At 43.4% G+C, this 19,633-nt stretch overlaps 1 protein-coding gene across 2 annotated transcripts in view; it reads left to right on the top strand.

The window, feature by feature from the left end:
* The window catches only part of LOC112258043 (14-3-3 protein epsilon), a 39,144-nt gene that overhangs the window by 8,610 nt on the left and 10,901 nt on the right, over positions 1 to 19,633 (top strand). For both annotated transcript variants that reach the window (XM_024432106.2, XM_024432105.2), the window contains exons 2-5: positions 15,797 to 15,996; positions 16,260 to 16,366; positions 18,851 to 19,057; positions 19,428 to 19,564. In XM_024432106.2, coding sequence (XP_024287874.1) covers positions 15,797 to 15,996; positions 16,260 to 16,366; positions 18,851 to 19,057; positions 19,428 to 19,564 — 651 coding nt within the window. The remainder of the gene's footprint in view (positions 1 to 15,796; positions 15,997 to 16,259; positions 16,367 to 18,850; positions 19,058 to 19,427; positions 19,565 to 19,633) is intronic.

Here is a 19,633-nt window from a genome sequence, read left to right as displayed (position 1 = left end):
TCAGGTGCGCTTAATAGTCCAGCAATTACGGTAGCTTGTGCCAGCATTGGTTTGTGGTGGTAAATAGACAGCTACGAAAAATAAGAAACTCTCTTGTTAAATAGTGTGGTCTACAGCTTATCATGTGGTACTCTACCTCTGTCAAGCAAAACCTCAAGACTTCCTTAAAATGAGACATTGCGCACCAGCTGTTATTGACAAATAGACCCCCCCCACACACACACACCCCTCGTCTTACCAGACGTAGCTGTTCTGTCCTGCCGATGCACGGAAAATATGCAGCCGGCTGGGTTATCTGTGTCGTCGTTCAGCCACGACTCTGTGAAACATAAGATATTACCATTTTAATGTCCTGTTGGTTAGGGTAGTCTCAGATCTTCCAGTTTACTCTCCAGCGATTGCGTGTTGGCCAATAGAATGGATGGTAGAGGCGGGTTACCCACTCACCGACAAATTCTCACAAGGCACCCCGATCTCCGCCCCCTGTATTTCTGTCTTTTCAATGTCAGGGATTTGAGCCTGATCTCGGAGCAGCAGTATATCATTGGCGTTGAACTCATTTAAAGAAAAAACGTTAGTCCAGTTCGAGGTGAGTAATCTCTGTTGTGATATCCAGAAGCTCTTTTCGGTCATAAGAGACATTATCAGCAACATTAAATAAGTTACAAACAATGCGAAATAGCACAGTTGGTTAGGAGCCCGTAAAACGGCAGCCACCCCCCCGGCGCCATTATAATTTCTATGATTGCAATGACTCTTTCCTTAGTGGATGTCGCTACCCCCTTATCATTGATGCCTGTTAGTGCCCAATTATGCTGAAGTGATCCTTCAAGCTTCTTTTTTTGAGTGGATTCTGAATTCCTTTTGGAAGCCTTCCCTGTAGAATACCACCATCTTTCCTTGACGGGTGTTTTGATGTGGATCTTGAATCGAGCTGAGAATTGCCAGGGACCATACGATATTATGTCTGTACTTAGGTATTGAGATTCTATATGTATTACAATTCGATACTGTGATTTTTAAGATTCGATGTTCCAAACATATTGCTCACATATCTGTTGCAGAGTGATGAGAGAGCCATGATAATGAGTTTAGATTAGTCATAGAAATAAAAGTGCATCAAACAAATTGCTGCCCTATTTTTAAAAAAAGATGGAGAACAAGCTATGAAGGAAAAATAGGTAGGTACAGCCAATGAGTGCAAAATAATATTGCAATATTGTCAAAACGATATGATATAGCATCAATATCCCGACATGTAACTTGTTTTCTTTCTTATCACTAGTCTTGATTTTTTTTTTTCTTCTCCTGACTTATTAGTACTTGAATTATCTGAACTGTACCTCTGATGACCCAGTTCATAAAGTATGTAGACTCATCTGGGCTAAGACTTTCCCATGATGATGAATGCTAAGGAAGATGCATTAAATGCCTTAGTTTCATTGAATTTTTTATTTTCCCCATTTAACATGACAGCAGTATTGCTGGGAAGGCACACTGTTAAGTGCTGTAGTAGTATCTGAGAGTTTTCTAGATTTTGATATCAAAGATCAGCAGTGCTACACATAGGCCATGCAGGTTCTTCTCTGATCTCTTTTGCCCTGCTATGAAACAGGATACTGTCCCCTACCAGCTCTAGCCTACAAACCTCCCCCCCCACCCCTCATGTCCTTACGCCTGCTGAAAGAGGTCAATCACCTGGAGGGGCCGGCCACTCAGAGCCAGGATGATTCTCCCCTGCAGGCCTGCTGTGGAACAGGCCACTCCTCCTGAGCCCCCTTTGGCACAGAGGAATGTGCAAGGCGCTAAGTGCAGCTGGGCTTAAGCCAGACCAGAGACTGGAAGGTATGTGCCTATGCAGCCACCCTGACATGGGGACCAAGGGACAGGAGGAGACGAGAGCAGCAGTGTGCTACTCTCTTATGTAAACCCTCTCTCTCCAGCACAGGCGAGTCATCCAGCCTCAGTGTGTGTGTGTGCAAATAGATCACACAGGAGCTGCCTGCTTAGTGGGGATCTTTGCAAAGACTGTGCTCTCTTACCTTTTCTTCGCTCCCCTCCTTGGTGCCTATTCTTTCAGGAAGTGCACTTATACACTGCTTCCAGCCACACCGGGCTCAGCAGTCCTGGTCTGTCACTCAACAGACCTGAACACGTTCCAATGTGGTGTCATAATGGTGGCAGTAACACCACTCCCCCCAACACACCTCAGTCATGTCTGTTCTCTTCTTTCTCCAGAGACTGAGTAGTAATTCCTCTTTCCTTGCTTGATGGGTTAAGATAGAACAGTTCACAGAAAGTATATTTTTTTTAGACACCAATTGCTCTTGCAGTCATTTAAAATGTTAATTTGATTTTGTCGAGTTGTGCTAATCAAGGTGGCAGAATAGCTGAGCACAGTAAGATGTGCTGCTTCCACACATGTATGAAAGGCAAGCTGGTGCGAGTCCTGTTCATTCAAACTAGCTGAGATCTTCCTTTTCTTCATGTGTTCTCGATCACCCAGGTCCCCCACACAGACATGACATTTCTACATTAAGCAAGGCACCACACCCTAATAGTGTGAACCCTCCATTCTTAAATAGAAGTTTGGAACCACCAAGACTCTTCCTAGAGCTGGCCGTCCCGGCCAAACTGAGAAATCGGGGGAGAAGGTTTTTGGTCAGGGAGGTGACCAAGAACCCGATGGTCACTCTGACAGAGTTCCTCTGTGAAGATGGGAGAGAGAACCTTCCAGAAGGACAACCATCTCTGCAGCACTCCACCAATCAGGCCGTTATGGTAGAGTGAAAAGACCAAAGCTGCCCCTCAGTAAAAGGAACATGACAGCCTGCTTGGAGTTCGCCAAAAGGCACCTAAAGGACTCTCAGACCATGAGAAACAAAATTCTCTGGTCTGATGAAACCAAGATTGAACTCTTTGGCCTGAATGCCAAGCGTCAAGTCTGGAGGAAACCTGGCACCATCCCTATGGTCAAGTGTAGTGGTAGCATCATGCTGCTTGGGATGTTTTTCAGCGGCAGGGACTGGGAGACTAGTCAGAATCAAGGAAAGTATGAACGGTGCGAAGTACAGGGAGCTCTCTGATGAAAACCTGCTCCAAAGCACTCAGGACCTCAGACTGGTGTAAAGGTTCACCTTCCAACAGGACAACGACCCTAAGCACACAGCCAAGACAATGCAGGAGTAGCTTTGGGACAATTCTTTGAATGAGTAGCCCAGCCCTAGCTGAGACTTGAACCCGATCAAACATCTCTGGAGAGACCTGAAAATAGCTGAGCAGCAACACTCCCCATCCAACCTGACAAAGCTTGAGAGGATCTGCAGAGAAGAATGGGAGAAACTCCCAAAATACAGTTGTGCCAAGACTTGAGGCTATAATCAATGCCAAAGGTGCTTCAACAAAGTACTGATTTTAAAGGGACTGAATACTTATGTATTCAGTGTTAATTTAGCTAAAAAAAATTATCTAATTTATAAAAATGTAAACAGTGTGTGTAGATTGGTGGTGGGGGGGTGTAAACTTATTATATTTGCTGACACCCTTACAGTCAAATTTTGGCACATATATAGAGTAGTTATCCCAACGACGTTGGTTACAAGGCGGTACTTATTTAAATTAGTTAAATACCATTGGTGTATTAAAATGAGTTAGGTTGACGTCACCCTATGCCCTTAATAATCCCGCCTCCCTGAACCCAATCTAACTTTATCAATCTAGAATCAACAGTCATTTTTCATACTTTGGTCATCATACTTTTGATCTGGTTTTATCAAATTTTATTTCAGCTTCCTTTCCCCTACCTTTTACATTTTGTGTCAATCTGTAGAGGGGTCACTGAGTGCGTTTGAGCACGGCCCTAGTCCGCTGATCAAAGCCACGGCTCAGTGGTCTTCTGCTGCAGAGATACTGTAGTGCTGCTGCTCTTCCTGGGCGCTGACTGTCGAGCATTGAGTTTCTGCAGCATGCTTTGTGGAGGTCTGCCATTGGCTGCTGTAGGTACACTCTGTCTCTCACTCTGTCTCTAGAAGTCATAGGCTCTATGTTTCTGGCACACACTGTTCTGCCTGCCTGTGCACCGCATGGCCACAGTGCAAGACCCCATGCTTTCTGGGGGTTCCCCCTCAGTCCCATAAGCATTGGTATATAGCAATGGTAGGGTATTGTGTAACTGTAAACATATAGGCCTAATGTGGGCTATAGGCCTAGCACGGCAATATGTTATGCCGTAATTATTACGAGCAATATTTCTGCTCTAGCTAAGAACTGTTGTAACCACTTACTGTATTATAACACCCATATTGGACAGCTGCACAGCTCCTGTCATTTTCCTTGATCTGATTTACTGGTGTATCATTAAATGTGAAAGGCCCCCACCTGCAAGTTGCCTCACTTTGATTACACCAGCCCTGTAATCGTGTCTCTTGACTACTGTGTTTTACAGACAAAAAAAAAAGTTATTTTATAAAAGAAATCTCCCAGACTTGAACACTGACGCAGTACTGAATTCGACAACGTTCTATGAGGGAAGATTCTAGAATTCCGAGACACTCCTCTGGTCTTTGGCTCAGCAGCCAGCTGGGCTCTACTCCCACGGCTACGCCCATCTAGCGTTAATGTAGGTCTACGCTGGCAACTCCCCAGACACTCCATTAAGAGAGCTGGTGATGACAGGAACCTTTCAAGGTGTGCATCTAATATCTTTATACATCTAAATATGGAAGAGAAATGTGCCAGGAGACCCTGTTCTCTACAGTGAGTGTAGTTGGCCTATGTGATCTGTCCTGATAGTCATTGTGTGTGAAAACCCAGTGAACCGCTTTGGATTGAGGATAAATCCAACAATTTGATAATTTCTTAATGGTATTTAATAAAAATGGTAATTTACCTTGCCAATTAGATTATTGCACAAAAAAAATCAAAAACGTCTGTCAGGACCAATCCAGTTAACAACCCAAATAAAACTATCTGTAATCAAAGTGCATTCTGTGTACGTACACTAACCGATATGCTAAGAATATGTACAGCAGTAAATATATTAGCGAGCTTTGTCGAGTACAGCAGTAAATGTATTAGCGAGCTTTGTCTAGAAATCCAGTATATAACTACAGGCTGTGTTTTTATATAAACAGTATTTAAAAAATGCAATGTACAGCAGTAAGAGTGTTTCCTCTGCCTTCATTTAAGTGTGGCGCTGCGCCACGACAGAATCATTGCCACCACACCTATTTCTACCAAACAGTTTCTGTGGCGCACATCGGCTTTTCTTGGTAAATAGATCATCTGGCTTCAACACCGTTCTGAAGGTTACTTAGCTCTTTGAGCTGTGGCAGGCAGCCTGCAACTCGAGAAACACAGCGTGCCAGGGACCAGTGCGCAATACAAAAGCTCTGTGTCGCAAAACACAATTCACTTGAATCACCTCAGTGTACCCGTGTGAGAAACTGCAAAAAAGGTATGTTAGCTTGTTTGTTTGACTATCATTAGCCAGCCAACTAGTTAACAACAAACTATCTATAACCTAAAAAAAAAATCTTGATTTTAACAAACTATAGTTTTGTCAAGTCGGTTAGGGCATCTGCTTTGTGCATGACACGTAATTTTTCCAACAATTGTTTACATACAGATTTATTTCACTTATAATTCCAGTGGGTCAGATGTTTACATACACTAAGTTGACTGTGCCTTTTAAAAGGCTTGGAAAATTCCAGAGGAAAGGATGTCATGGCTTTAGAAGCTTCTGATAGGCTAATTGACATCATTTGAGTCAATTGGAGGTGTACCTGTGGATGTATTTCAAGGCCTACCTTCAAACTCAACCTTCAAACTTTTTGCTTGACATCATTGAAAAAAAAAAAATCAACCAAGACTTCAGAAAAAATTGTAGACCTCCTTGGGAGCAATTTCCAAATGCCTGAAGGTACCACATTCATCTGTACAAACAATTGTACGCAAGTATAAAACACCATTGGACCACGCAGCTGTCATACCGCTCAGGAAGGAGACTCGTTCTGTCTCCTAGAGATGAACGTACATTGGTGCAAAAAGTGCAAATCAATCCCAGAACAACAGCAAAGAACCTTGTGAAGATGCTGGAGGAAACAAAATATACTTTTGTATCTATATCCACAGTAAAACGAGTCCTATATCGACAACCCGAAAGGCTGCTAAGCAAGGAAGAAGCCACTGCTCCAAAACCACCATAAAGAAGCCAGACCATGTTTTGCAACTGCACATGGGGACTATTTGTAGAAATGTCCTCTGGTCTGATGAAACAAATAGAGCTGTTTGGCCATAATGACCATCGTTATGTTTGGAGGAAAAAGGGGGTTGCTTGCAAAACGAAGAACACATCCCAACCGTGAAGCACGGTGGTGGCAGCGTCATGTTGTGGGGGTGCTTTGCTGCAGTAGAGACTGGTGCACTTCAAAATAGATGGCAACATGAGGAAAGAAAAGTATGTGGATATATTGGAGCAACATCTCAAGAAATCAGTCAGGAAGTTAATGCTTGGTTGCAAATGGGTCTTCCAAATGGACAAGGAGCCCAAGCATACTTCCAAAGTTGTTGCAAAATTGCTTAAGGACATCAAAGTCAAGGTATCGGAGTGGCTATCACAAAGCCCTGACCTTAATCCTATAGAACTTGTGTGGGCAGGACTGAAAAGTGTGTGTGAGCAAGGAGGCCTACAAACCTGACTCGGTTACACCGGCTCTGTCAGGAGGAATGAGCCAACATTCCCCCACAAGCTTGTGGAAGGCTACCTGAAACGTTTGACCCAAGTTAAACCATTTTAAAGGCAATACTACCAAATAATAATTGAGTGTATGTAAATTTCTGACCCCCTGGGAATGTGATGATCGAATTAAAAGCTAAAATAAATCATTCTCCCCACTATTATTCTGACTTGTCACATTCTTATAATAAAGTGGTGATCCTAACTGACCTAAGGAATGTTTACTAGGATTAAATGTTAGGAATGGAGTTTAAATGTATTTGGCTAAGTTGTATGTAAACTTCTGACTTCAAATTTATAATATTGCTGCCACAATTTGAAAACTGTAAGGCCAGCTATTGAATATCCACAAGTAACATTATGTTGATGATAGAAACATGGTTTTCTAACGTTTCTATTCTAGCAAGTTAGCTAGGTAGTTTGTTTGGAACTGTATCATGTGCAAGAAAGAAAGCTACATCTGTCTTCAATTAGATTTTTTTTCTCAGGCGAGTTAATTGAAATAATTCCAGCCACAGCAGCAAAATAGAAAGGGGGTAGTAAGGACAAGTGTCAGGTAATGTTAACTTAGCTAGCTAACGTCAAATCAGCCTTATTTTTATGACACTTTCTTTAGTTAGTTATCCCTTTAAAAGCTTAAGCATCCTTTTTATAATAAGTGTGTGACTTTACCAGACCTAGACGAGGCAGAATCCCAGGAGTGAGTTAGGGATACATGAGGGACAAAATTTAACAGAAGAGAGGAAAACCAGGAGGGTAGATAGAAGGAGTAGAGGAGAGCTGAGGCCAAGTGCGCGCTACCGGCAATCCAGATGTGACATAAAATTGACAGACTGAAGCCGTGGCTATATAATACGCCACATGGTTAGTCAAATGTCCTTTAATTAGGCTAAGGGCTAAAAATGTTTGCATATTTAGTCTAGCATTATGTATTTATTTCTGAGCCAACTCCACCAGGACCTCGATGGCCCAATGGGTTTCTGGGTGTATTCAACATCGAGGAGGAGAGGGAGAAGCCAGGTGGACAAGACCAGGGTGCAGTTCTGGGTTCGGGTTCAGAAAGGAGGTAAAAACATTTGTTTTCAAATGCTGTGATTAAACCAATGTTACATCCTGTGTGTTGGATCCACTAAAACAGCTATTAATCACTTATTTTCTGTTTTGTGCTGTAATTAGGTAATGGATCCATATATTGTTGGCCTATTGGACAACACTGGTAGATTCTGGGGGCCTTCAGTCTGTTGGGACCACAGCCTGCTTTCTCTAGTGAGAGGATGAACACCTTTAACCTGAACCTCTTCCCCAAGCAGTTCTTGCAACCGTCAGAGGCTGCTGTGCTGCAAGAGTGGTTGTCTTAGAAGCAACATGTGTTTGTTGGAGCATTCAAGGTATGGCATTGAGTGTGAGTCTTTTGAAGAGAACATTTTAGGCCAGTGTTGCCCAACCCTTTTTCCTGTTGAACTACCACTCTGTTGGCTCTTCTTTAATGTTGAATATCTTTTTGTTTTTAATGTATTTCAGGGTTTGGACCAGATGATGGCAATGACAAAGCTGGCCTTTCAGTCAGTTTGATGAGTGGAGGCTATCTACACTTGCCTTATCCAGCTGGCAGCAATCGCACTGACTATACCAGTGTCTTCCGTTAATTGTGAGAGGGACTTCTCTGCAATGAAACGAGTAAGAACATTTAAATGTGGAAGTAGATCCTCTTTGTCCCAGTCTCCCCTCTTATTATTCTTTTGTTATTGCAGGTCAAAACAGACTTGAGGAACAGACTGCAGGGAGAGAATCTAGCCGCCTGCATGCGGCTCTGCATCAACAACCCCCCCCCGCCCCTCTCAATCAAGCAGCTCAATTACAGGAGGGCGTTGGAAATCATTTTCCAAAAGCCCAGAAGAATAAAGTGCTCTGACAAAGGCTGTTACCTAAGTCAGAACTAGGTTTTTGTTAGAACCCGGAAAGAGATTGCCAACACCCTCCTTTTGTGATGAACATGAATCAGGGGTCTCTAATTCATGTTCCTCTGTTAAATTTGTCAATATAAACTGTTTTAATTCAGAAAGGTCTCTGTGTTTCTTTAGATAGCTGCAGCACTCAACCTTAAGTTGCATCCTGTATACTATAATCATTTTACCAATACGTTATTGAGATACTTTCTAGAGGTAGAAATATATTTAGGATGGTTTGAGTGCTTTTCCTTTTTAAATGTCACCAGAATCAAGCTTTTCAGTACTTGTTTTGGGAAAGAGGACCCCGGAACACATGAGAATGAGCTATGTGAAGAGTTGAGTATATGAATAAGAATACAGTATTTAATCCAGTATAGAAATGTAACAAATGCAATAGTAGTAGATGTATTAGAATGAGCAATAAAAGGGAAAGGAAGAACACATTATGAATACAGTGTTAACGACAGTATAAAGGAAACGGTCCAGTGTTTAATGTTTCTATACAGTGCTTTTGGAAAGTATTCAGACCCCTTGAGGAAACAAAAAATATAATCCATCTACACAATACCCCATAATGACAGTGAAAAATGTTTTTTTATTTTCATGTTTGCAAATTTATGAAAAAAATGAAACCTTATTTATGTAAGTATTCAGACCCTTTGCTTTGAGACCCTAAATTGAGCTCCGGTGCATCCTGTTTCCATTGATCCTGAAGCTGTTTTTACAATTTGATTGTAGTCCATCTGTGGTAAATTCTATTGATTGGGCATGATTTAGAAAGGCGCACACACACGGTCTATATAAGGTCCCACAGTTGACAGTGTATGTCAGAAAAAGAAAAAAAACAAGCCATTAGGTCGAAGGAAAGGCACAGATCTGGGGAAGGGTACCAAGAAATGTAATCAGCATTGAAGGTCTCGAAGAACACAGTGGCCTCCATCACTTAAATTGAAGAAGTTTGGAACCACCCAGACTTACTAGAGCTGGCCGCCCGACCAAACTGAGCAATCGAGGGAGAAGGGCCTTGGTCAGGGAGGTAACCAAGAACCCGATGGTCACTGACAGCTTCAGAGTTCATCTGTGGAGATAGTTGTCTTTCTGGAAGATTCTCCTATATCTGCAGCACTCCACCAATCAGGCCTTTATGCTAGAGTGGCCAGACGGAAGCTGCTCCTCAGTAAAATGCACATGACAGCCCACTTGGAGTTTGCCAAAAGGCACCTAAAGTACTCTGACCATGAGAAAGATTCTCTGGTCTGATGATGGCAAGATTGAACTCTTTGGCCTGAATGCCAAGCGTCACATTTGGAGGAAACCTGGCACCATCCCTACAGTGAAGCATGGTGGTGGCAGTATCATGCTGTGGGGATGTTTTTCACAGGCAGGGACTGGGAGACTAGTCAGGATCGAGGGGAAAGATGAACGGAACAAAGTACACGGAGATCCTTGATGAAAACCCACTCCAGTGTGCTCAAGACCTCAGACTGGGTCTAAGGTTCACCGACCCTAAGCACACAGCCAAGACAATGCAAGAGTGGCTTCAGGACAAGTCTCTGAATTACCTTGAGTGACCTAGCCAGAGCCCGGACTTGAACCCGATCAAATATCTCAGAGACCTGAAAATACCTGTGCAGCGACACTCCTCATTGAACCTGACAGAGCAGAGAAGAATGGGAGAAACTCCCCAAATAAAGGTGTGCCAAGCTTGTAGGCCAGGAACTTATATGCGGGCTCAGGCACCAGCCCATTATTCCTACACCACCAAACTTTACAGTTGGCACTATGTGGTCTTCTGGCATCCGCCAAAGCCAGATTTGTCTGTCGGACTGCCAGATGGTGAAGTGTAATTCATCACTCCATTGAACGTGTTTCCACTGCTCCAGAGGACAATGTTGGTGAGTTTTACACCACTCCAGCCAACGCTTGTTCATGGTGATCTTAGGCTTGTGTGCCTAAGATCACCATGGAAACCCATTTCATGAAGCTCCCGACGAACAGTTGTTGTGCTGACGTTGCTTCCAGAGGCAGTTTGAAACTCTAGTGAGTGTTGCAACCGAAGACAGGCGATTTTTATGCGTTCCAGCACTCGGCGGTCCCGTTCTGTGAGCTTATGTTGCCTACCATTTCGCTCTTCAACTGATCGCTACCCACCCGCCCGTCTAGAATCACTACTCTGGATGGTTCTGACTTAGAGTATGTGGACAACTACAAATACCTAGGTGTCTGGTTAGACTGTGAACTCTCATTCCAGACTTACATTAAGCATGTCCAATCCAAATTTCAATCTAGAATCGGCTTCCTATTTGGCAACAAAGCATCCTTCACTCATGCTGCCCAACATACCCTCATAAAACTGACTATCCTACCGATCCTAGTCTTCGGCGATGTGATTTACAAAATAGCCTCCAACACTCTACTCAGCAAACTGGATGTATTCTATCACAGTGCCATTCGTTTTGTCACCAAAGCCCCATATACTACCCACCACTGCGATCTGTATGCTCTCGTTGGCTGGCCCTCGCTTCATATTCGTTCCCAAACCTACTGGCTCCAGGTCATCTGTAAGTCCTTGCTAGGTAAAGCTCTGCCTTATCTCAGCTCACTGGTCACCATTGCAGCACCCACCCGTAGCACTTGCTCCAGCAGGTATATTTCACTGGTCACCCCCAAAGCCAACTCCTCCTTTGGCTGCCTTTCCTTCCAGTTCTCTGCTGCCAATGACTGGAACGAATCGCAAAAATCACTGAAGCTGGAGACTCATATCTCCCTCACTAACTCTTAAGCATCAGCTGTCAGCAGCTTACCGATCATTGCACCTGTAAATAGCCCATCTGTAAATAGCCCACCCAACTACGTCATCCCCATATTATTTATTTTTTGTTCCTTTTCACCCCAGTATCTCTACTTGCACATTCATCTTCTGCACATCTATCACTCGTGTTTAATTGCTAAATTGTAATTATATCGCCACTATGGCCTATTTATTGCCTTACCTCCCTAATCCTACTACATTTGCACTGTATATAGACTTTTCTATTGTGTTATTGACTGTACGTTTGTTTATCCCATGTATAACTCTGTTTGTGTCGCACTGCTTTGCTCAATCTTGGCCAGGTCGCATTTGTAAATGAGAACTTGTTCTCAACTGGCCTACCTGGATAAATGAAGGTGAAATAAAAAAAACATCACTTATATTTGACCAGGGCAGAAATTTGACATTGAAGGTGGCATTCCATGAAGGTGCCACGTTGAAAGTCCCTGAACTCTTCAGTAAGACCATTCTATTGCCAATGTTTGTATATGGAGATTGACATTGCTGTGTGCGTGATTTTATACACCTGTTAGCAACGGGTGTTGCTGAAATAGCCGAATCCACTCATTTGAAGGGGTGTCCACAATTTGTATATATATTGTGTACTTGAATGGGAATATTGGTTTGAAATTCTGTCAATCCCCCATAACTAACCTATTAATAGAAATACAGATAATAGAATGGATGTTACCATTTAAATTGACTGGTGGCCGTCTTTGTAGTAATGAAAAGTTTAAATAAATTAAATTATAAAGGTGTATGAATGGACAAAGCCATCGATCATTTGACACCATTCATTCCTATGTTTAGACTCGATAGCGCATTGAAGCCAACTGTTGTTGGTTAAGATATTAGATGCACAGTTTGTGCTACTCCATGAAGTGACGTTTCAGGATAGCTCAGTGCTGCCCCATCTCATTGAGTAACTCAAGTTGAAGGCCTGACCGTGGCACTGCAGGCTGCCATTAGCAACTAAATTATCTGTAACTTCTGTATGCGATTACATTTTTTAAATTATTGTTGTTTGTTTTGAATAATCTGTTCAAGGACATACATCTGGTGTATTAGAACCAATTATTGGCACCATGATTGTCTTCTAAAATGTGTTTATTTGTATAAAGATTGACCACGTCATTTTTCCCTTCTATAATGGGGATCTTGTTTTCTACTAACAATGCCTGCAGTACCACTGTCGGCCTTGTACTTCTGTGGTTTCATTGAGAAGGGGCAGTCGTTCTCCCATGGTCTCAACTGATGGAGGGCACAACACAACCTCAGAGTATATAAAGTAGGGTCTAAGCTATGCGAGTATGCAAAACCAAAATTGACTTTATGCGTTTTTAGGCTATAGGTATGGCGTTTGGTAATGGCTTTGTAACCTCTTGTGATGAGCTTTCTTATAGGCTAGTACTGAACAGTGGGCGTGGCTATTTGTAGACTGATTCATAAATGCAGCACGTGTCCTCGTTAACACTGATTACCCTATCAAATGACCCACTTGCATTCAGTTCATTCCTCAGTTTGACTCATTCACGTGACTTATGAGACAGTTAGTGGCCCAGTTCAAATGCTCCGTTCTACGTTGACCCGGTTTCAGGGGGTCAATCTTTACTTACACTGACAACTTTGGTTTCGTGCAGCCCAAAAGACTTGCTAATTAAACTCACAACCACCAACAAACCCTTGACCCCTATACTTTCCCTTTACAATGGCTGTAAATGTGGTTAAATGAATACTGCTGTGCTGTGTGCTTCCTGATATGCTAGTCTGTCAGGGATGTAATTCGTCAGGAATTCCTGCTTTCTAGACATTATCCTCAATTCCTGCATCATAGAAACTGACTTCTCCTGATTCCTATGTTGACTGTCATGTGTGAACGACTTTGAAAATAACCACTTTAAAAAGGTTGACATCCGCTCCTCATTCACTCTGCCTATTCAGTCCACAGGTCCCACTCACACGCTTTGACGTCTTTCTCCCCTTTCTCTCCAGATGACATTCTGAGGTCAGACCGCCCGACAACCTACCCGCTCGACCCCATCCCCTCCTCCCTTCTTCATAACATCTCTGTAGATCTTCTCCCATTCCTCACTTCCCTCATCAACTCATCCCTGACCACTGGCTGTATCCCCTCTTGCCTCTGTTCTCATCCTCCTAGATCTATCCACTGCCTTCGACACATGAACCATCAGATCTTTCTCTCCACCCTCTCAGGGCTGGGTGTTTCAGGTTCTGCACTCTCTTGGGTTGCAGCCTACCTGGCAGGCCGCTCCTATCAGGTGACGTGGAGAAGATCTGTGTCTGCAGCACATGCTCTCACTATTGGTGTCCCCCAGGGCTCGGTTCTAGGCCCTCTCCTTTTCTATATACACCAAGTTACTCGGCTCCGTCATATCATAACATGTTCTCTCCAAGCATTGCTACGTGGATGACACTCAAGTATTTTTCTCCTTCCCCTCCCCTTCTGACACCCAGGTGCCTGGCAGATATCACTGCTTTGATGTCGGCCCACCAACTCAAGCTCAACCTCAACATGATTGAGCTGCTCTTCCTCCCAGGAAGGCCTGCCCGCTTCAAGACCTCTCATCACGGTTGACAGCTCCACAGTTGTCCCCCTCCCAGAGAGCAAAGAATCTGGCATGAACCTTGACATCTTTTGTTCTCTGAAAGCATCAAAGCGGTGACTCGCTCATGCAAGTTCGTGCTCCACAACATCCGTAGTGTTCGACCCCACCTCACACAGGAGGCAGCGCAGGTCCTCATCCAGGCACTTGTCACCACCTGTCTGGACTACTGCAACTTGCTGTGAGCTGGGCTCCCCGCTTGTGCCATCAAACCCCTGCAACTTATCCAGAAAGCTGCAGGACGCCTAGTGTTCAACCTTCCCAAGTTCTACCATGTCACCCTGCTCCTCTGCACACTCCACTTGCTTCCAGTCGAGGCTTGCATCCACTACAAGGCCATGGTACTTGCCTACGGAGCAGCAAGAGAACTTGCATTTTGTGAACGAACTGTCACATTTGACTTTTTCCCCCCTACTAGCACTGACTTTGATAACTACGTTATTGAAGAAAAATGTACTTACTATCAGTGAGATACTTGTGTACATGTGGACACCCCTTCAAATATGTGAATTTGTTTTTTTCAGCCACAACCGTTGCTGGCAGGTGTATACAATGGAGCACACAGCCAATGCAATCTCCATAGTCAAACATTGGCGGTAGAATGGCCTTACTGAAGAGCTCAGTGACTTTCAAAGTGACACCGTCATAGGATGCCACCTTTCCAACAAGTCAGTTCGTCAAATTTCTGCCCTGCTAGAGATGCCCTGGTCAACTGTAACTGCTGATATTGTGAAGTGGAAACGTCTAGGAGCAAAAATGGCTCAGCTGCGAAATTGTAGACCACACAAGCTCACAGAACGGGACCGCCAAGTGCTGAAGAACGTAAGTTGTAAAATTCGTCTGTCCTCAGTTGCATCACTCACTACCGAGTTCCAAACGGCCTCTGAAAGCAATGTCAGCATAAGAACTGTTCGTTGGGGGCTTCATGAAATGGGTTTCCATGGCCGAGCAGCCGCACACAAGCCTAAGATCGCCATGTGAAATGCCAAGCGTCAGCTGGAGTGGTGTAAAGCTCGCCGCCATTGGACTCTGGAGCAGTGGAAATGCCTTCTTTGGAGTGATGAATTACGCTTCACCATCTGGCAGTCAACCGTCGAATCCTGTTTCAGCATGACAATGCCCCCGGGCACAAAGTGAGGTCCATACAGAATTGGTTTGTCAAAAGGTGTGGAAGAAATTGACCGGCCTCCACAGAGCTCTGACCTCAACTCCATCGCACACCTTTGGGATGAATTGGAACACCGACTGTGAGCCAGGCCTAATCGCCCAACATCAATTCCCGACATCAGCTGCTCTTGTGGCTGAATGGAAGCAAGTCCCCACAGCAATGTTACAACATCTCATGGAAAGCCTTCCCAGAAGAGTGGAGGCTGTTATAGCAGCAAAGGGGAGGAACCAACTCCATACTAATGCCCATGATTTTGGAATGATATGTTGAACGAGCAGGTGTCCACATACTTTTGGTCATGTGTATGTGGTTGTCCAACCTAGCCATCTTAAAATGAATGCACTAACTAAGTTGCTCTGGATAAGCGCTTCTGCTATATTATTAAAATGTTTAATTATTGCAGCCAGCAAGCAACTGACGATCCCCAGAACAGACTCTTCCTACCTTATTGAAAACGGGGTGTGTGATGGTTGAGGTTAATTCTTTTCTCTCTCTCCTCTCTGTCAGAAATGGTGGAGTCCATGAAGAATGTGGCCGGCATGGACGTGGAGCTGACGGTGGAAGAGCGGAACCTGCTGTCGGTGGCGTACAAAAACGTGATCGGAGCCAGAAGAGCATCCTGGAGGATAATCAGCAGCCTCGAACAGAAAGAAGAGAACAAAGGAGGCGAAGACAAACTAAAGATGATCAGGGAATACAGGCAAACGGTGAGCCACCGGGACAGCGGTAGTAGAAGAATAGAATCACCTTGCTGTCGAAATGTTAGTTACATAATACATGTAGACCTATTGCATCGGAGGGATGGTGTGGGGCTCCTTTCAAAGTAGAGGTTAAGACTCGGGTCCTCTTTTCATCTTTTGAAGAGGTCATTCAATGGTTATGTAAAAATGAGACTTCATAGTTGAGTGTGATGTTTTTTCCCATTCTCGAGTTTGTTGACAACTGGTTGTGTGTGTTGTCTGCTCTGCAGGTGGAGACTGAGCTAAAATCAATCTGTAAGGACATTCTGGATGTACTGGACAAGCACCTCATTCCAGCTGCAAACACGGGAGAATCAAAGGTTTTCTACTACAAAATGTGCGTCTGTGGATGGGAGATATCTTCAAAAATGATTTTGCACACACCAGCGAGTATGTACGCCCTGCCCTGACTGCGCAAGTAATATGAGAAAAGGCTGCCATGTCTTCTCAGGGCAGCATTGTGGCCGTTGCTCACACAACACTCGCTCTCTCGCGCTCTCTGGCAAGCAGAGCGTAAAACCTCTTATCTGAGCTGTGAAAAAACAGCTACTCTGCATCTGTTTTCCACACTTTTCTGTGAAGTGTGCACTTGTGCGCAACCTTGAGCTTGGCCAATAAACCAAAAATTATCAACACTGACCATACCAATCACTTATCTCAGACATTTTGCTGATGTCATTCATTACAATAAGCAGACTATACTAGAAAAATGTGACATTTTCTAATATGGGTGATTGTTAATGGGACAATTGATGGCTACAACCATCAAACAAGTAGTATTAACATTTGGTCTTCAACAAGGACCTGAGGGCTGCGCTGAAAATGTGTTATATTTCCTCTCTGTTAAAATGAGCAAAAAGTAGTCTTCTATCCAAAGTGTTTAAAATGTTCTATGCTCCCTGACTGTCTTACTTTCATTTAGGTTTTTATTAGTGAGCTGGACACACTCAAGAAACTGTGAATGTAGGTCCATTATAATTTCTGCACATTTTCAATTTGTTTTTTGTCATTTTAAAGTATACGTGACCGACCGCCTTGATTTGGTCTTATGTATCAACATTTTAAATTGTGTTTTTTTTAACGTTGGATAAAAGTGGAGACGCAGAGCTAGAAAATGTTATATTATACACTGCAGTGGAGCAACAATGGGAAAGTAACTTTGCTTTGAAAGTTGACAAACTTGTAACCCCACTTTTGAGAAAATGGCCCTTGTTGGTATATGTACTGGAGAGCTCTTTGTCTTATACCCATTCAGCATTATTCACACCCACTGAAGCCTTAGTCCCAGCCATCTCTTTAAGGATTCACATGTGAGATCATGTGGTAAACACACGTTATATCACATCAAATCTAAGTTTATTTGTCACATGCACAGGATGCAGAAGGTGTTAACGCTACAACGATAGTACTTGCATAGTAGCAATATCAAAAACAAAGTGTCCAGATTAAAACATTTTATGAATATTTTATCATTATTAGATGACGCTCACCTGACACCCTTGTCTAAATTGATGGGCTATGTGAAGGAAATGCTATAACCACCCCTCACACAGATCTTGCTAAGGGAATGGGTCACTATTGTCTAGACGCGTACACATGTTCATGAAATGCCATCTGGTTGTAATCACCCATAGACGCACCTGCTAATTTGATGGGTCATATAATAATCCGGACGAAGTGGAGTCTTTTGTTAGACATCTAGCTAGCTAAACAATGAACCGGCATAACCCCAACTACTACCAATACAAACATTGTCATAGCTGTAGTATGAATCTGCAGGTAGCTAAAGCTAACAAACTAGGTCAAATGTTATCTAGATAACATTAGGCTAGAACTAGTAATGCAAATGGATTTCTGATTCAAATAATGTAACTACACAGATCATACACGTAACGTTAGCTAGTGAGCCAGCAAGCTAACATTTGCTAGCTAACTGTCTGCGTTTAACTTGCAATAAAAATGACTTTCTGACCAAATTTGAAACCTTAATCTGAGCTAGGCTCTTACCTATATACATGGATGAATGCGTCACGGCAGACTGGAAGCATTTTAACTCCGTTTTCTTTGTAGCTAAGTCTTGTTTGTCCAGCTTTGTGTCAAGTCACTCCAGTTCACACTAACCGTGGCGTGTGCAGAATGTAGCCCGTCACTTTTTCCTACTGATCTGTCGATAGTGCCTGTTAAATTCAGGGCATCAAAAACTTTTGTAGTTCTCGATGGCTAACGTTAGTTATATCTTAAAAAATGGCACGGTAGAAAGGACTGTCAACATACTAAACAGCTCACGTTATAGACAGAAGCATGCTACATGGCAGACAAATTCAATCCCATCTCCTGGTATGTCCAGCCCATACATTATCTCAGCCAATCATGGCTAGTGGAAAGGTTCCTGTCGCACCCCGCCCCCAAATAAAATCAATAAAAAATTCTAATACTGTATATATTTACCCCCTCAAGAGCTGGATTTGGCCCACAGCCATATATTTGACATCACTGGTTTAAAGAATCAACAAAAACTCTGGTGTACATGGTTATAGACTTATTGTTCTATTAATCATTATAGCATCAATTCAGGACATTTATCGCGATATAGATTTTTGTCCATATCGCCCAGCTCTAGCACTACCCCACAAGGATTTAAAAGCACATGCTTGGTATAAGCAAGGGCTCTTAATACCAATCCTTTTAATTCCAAATAGGGGAGTTCAGTGCAGAAGTGCATACTTCAGGAAAAGAGTCCTATGTTAACATGAGGAGACCATGGATTTATTGTTTTGTGGGGTTGAGATAACCATGGTCTCGTTCTCCCCTCTGTCCTCAGGAAGGGAGACTACCACAGGTACCTGGCAGAGTTTGCCACGGGTAACGACAGGAAGGAGGCGGCGGAGAACAGTTTGGTAGCCTACAAAGCCGCAAGCGACATCGCCATGATCGAGCTCCCCCCGACTCACCCCATCCGCCTGGGACTGGCACTCAACTTCTCCGTATTTTATTATGAAATTCTCAATTCCCCTGACCGCGCATGCAGGTGGGCCCCTTCTCTCCTGTCATCTTCTCATCTTCTATCTCTTGGGTCTCATATCTGGTGCTCCATCATGCCGTGGTGAAATTTTCAGACTGGGTGTGCAGTACAGTCTCACCAACACAGTACATTGAGGAAGTCACCTCATGCCCTGGCTAGTAATACTATATATATATATATGTATATATATATGTATGTATGTATGTATGTATGTATGTATGTATGTATGTATATATAAAAATTGTACAAATACATTTTATTGTATATTCCATACCAGTACATGTTACTAGATTCAGCCCATTGTTGATGTGTGACTTGGATGCTGTGTGAAATCCAACCTTTGACCCCTCTGCTCTGACCACGCTGCTGCCCTCAGGTTGGCGAAGGCGGCATTTGACGATGCCATTGCAGAACTGGACACGCTGAGCGAGGAGAGCTACAAGGACTCCACGCTCATCATGCAGTTGCTACGCGACAACCTTACATTATGGACTTCAGACATGCAGGGAGACGGTGAGTGTTCCATGCTTCTTCACCTGTTATATGTAGCACAATAGTTGGACTAAACACATTCCAGCATCT

This window comes from Oncorhynchus tshawytscha, linkage group LG09, assembly GCF_018296145.1.
Source record: "Oncorhynchus tshawytscha isolate Ot180627B linkage group LG09, Otsh_v2.0, whole genome shotgun sequence".
NCBI classification, from domain to species: domain Eukaryota; kingdom Metazoa; phylum Chordata; class Actinopteri; order Salmoniformes; family Salmonidae; genus Oncorhynchus; species Oncorhynchus tshawytscha.
This window is presented reverse-complemented; position numbering and strand designations above follow the sequence as displayed.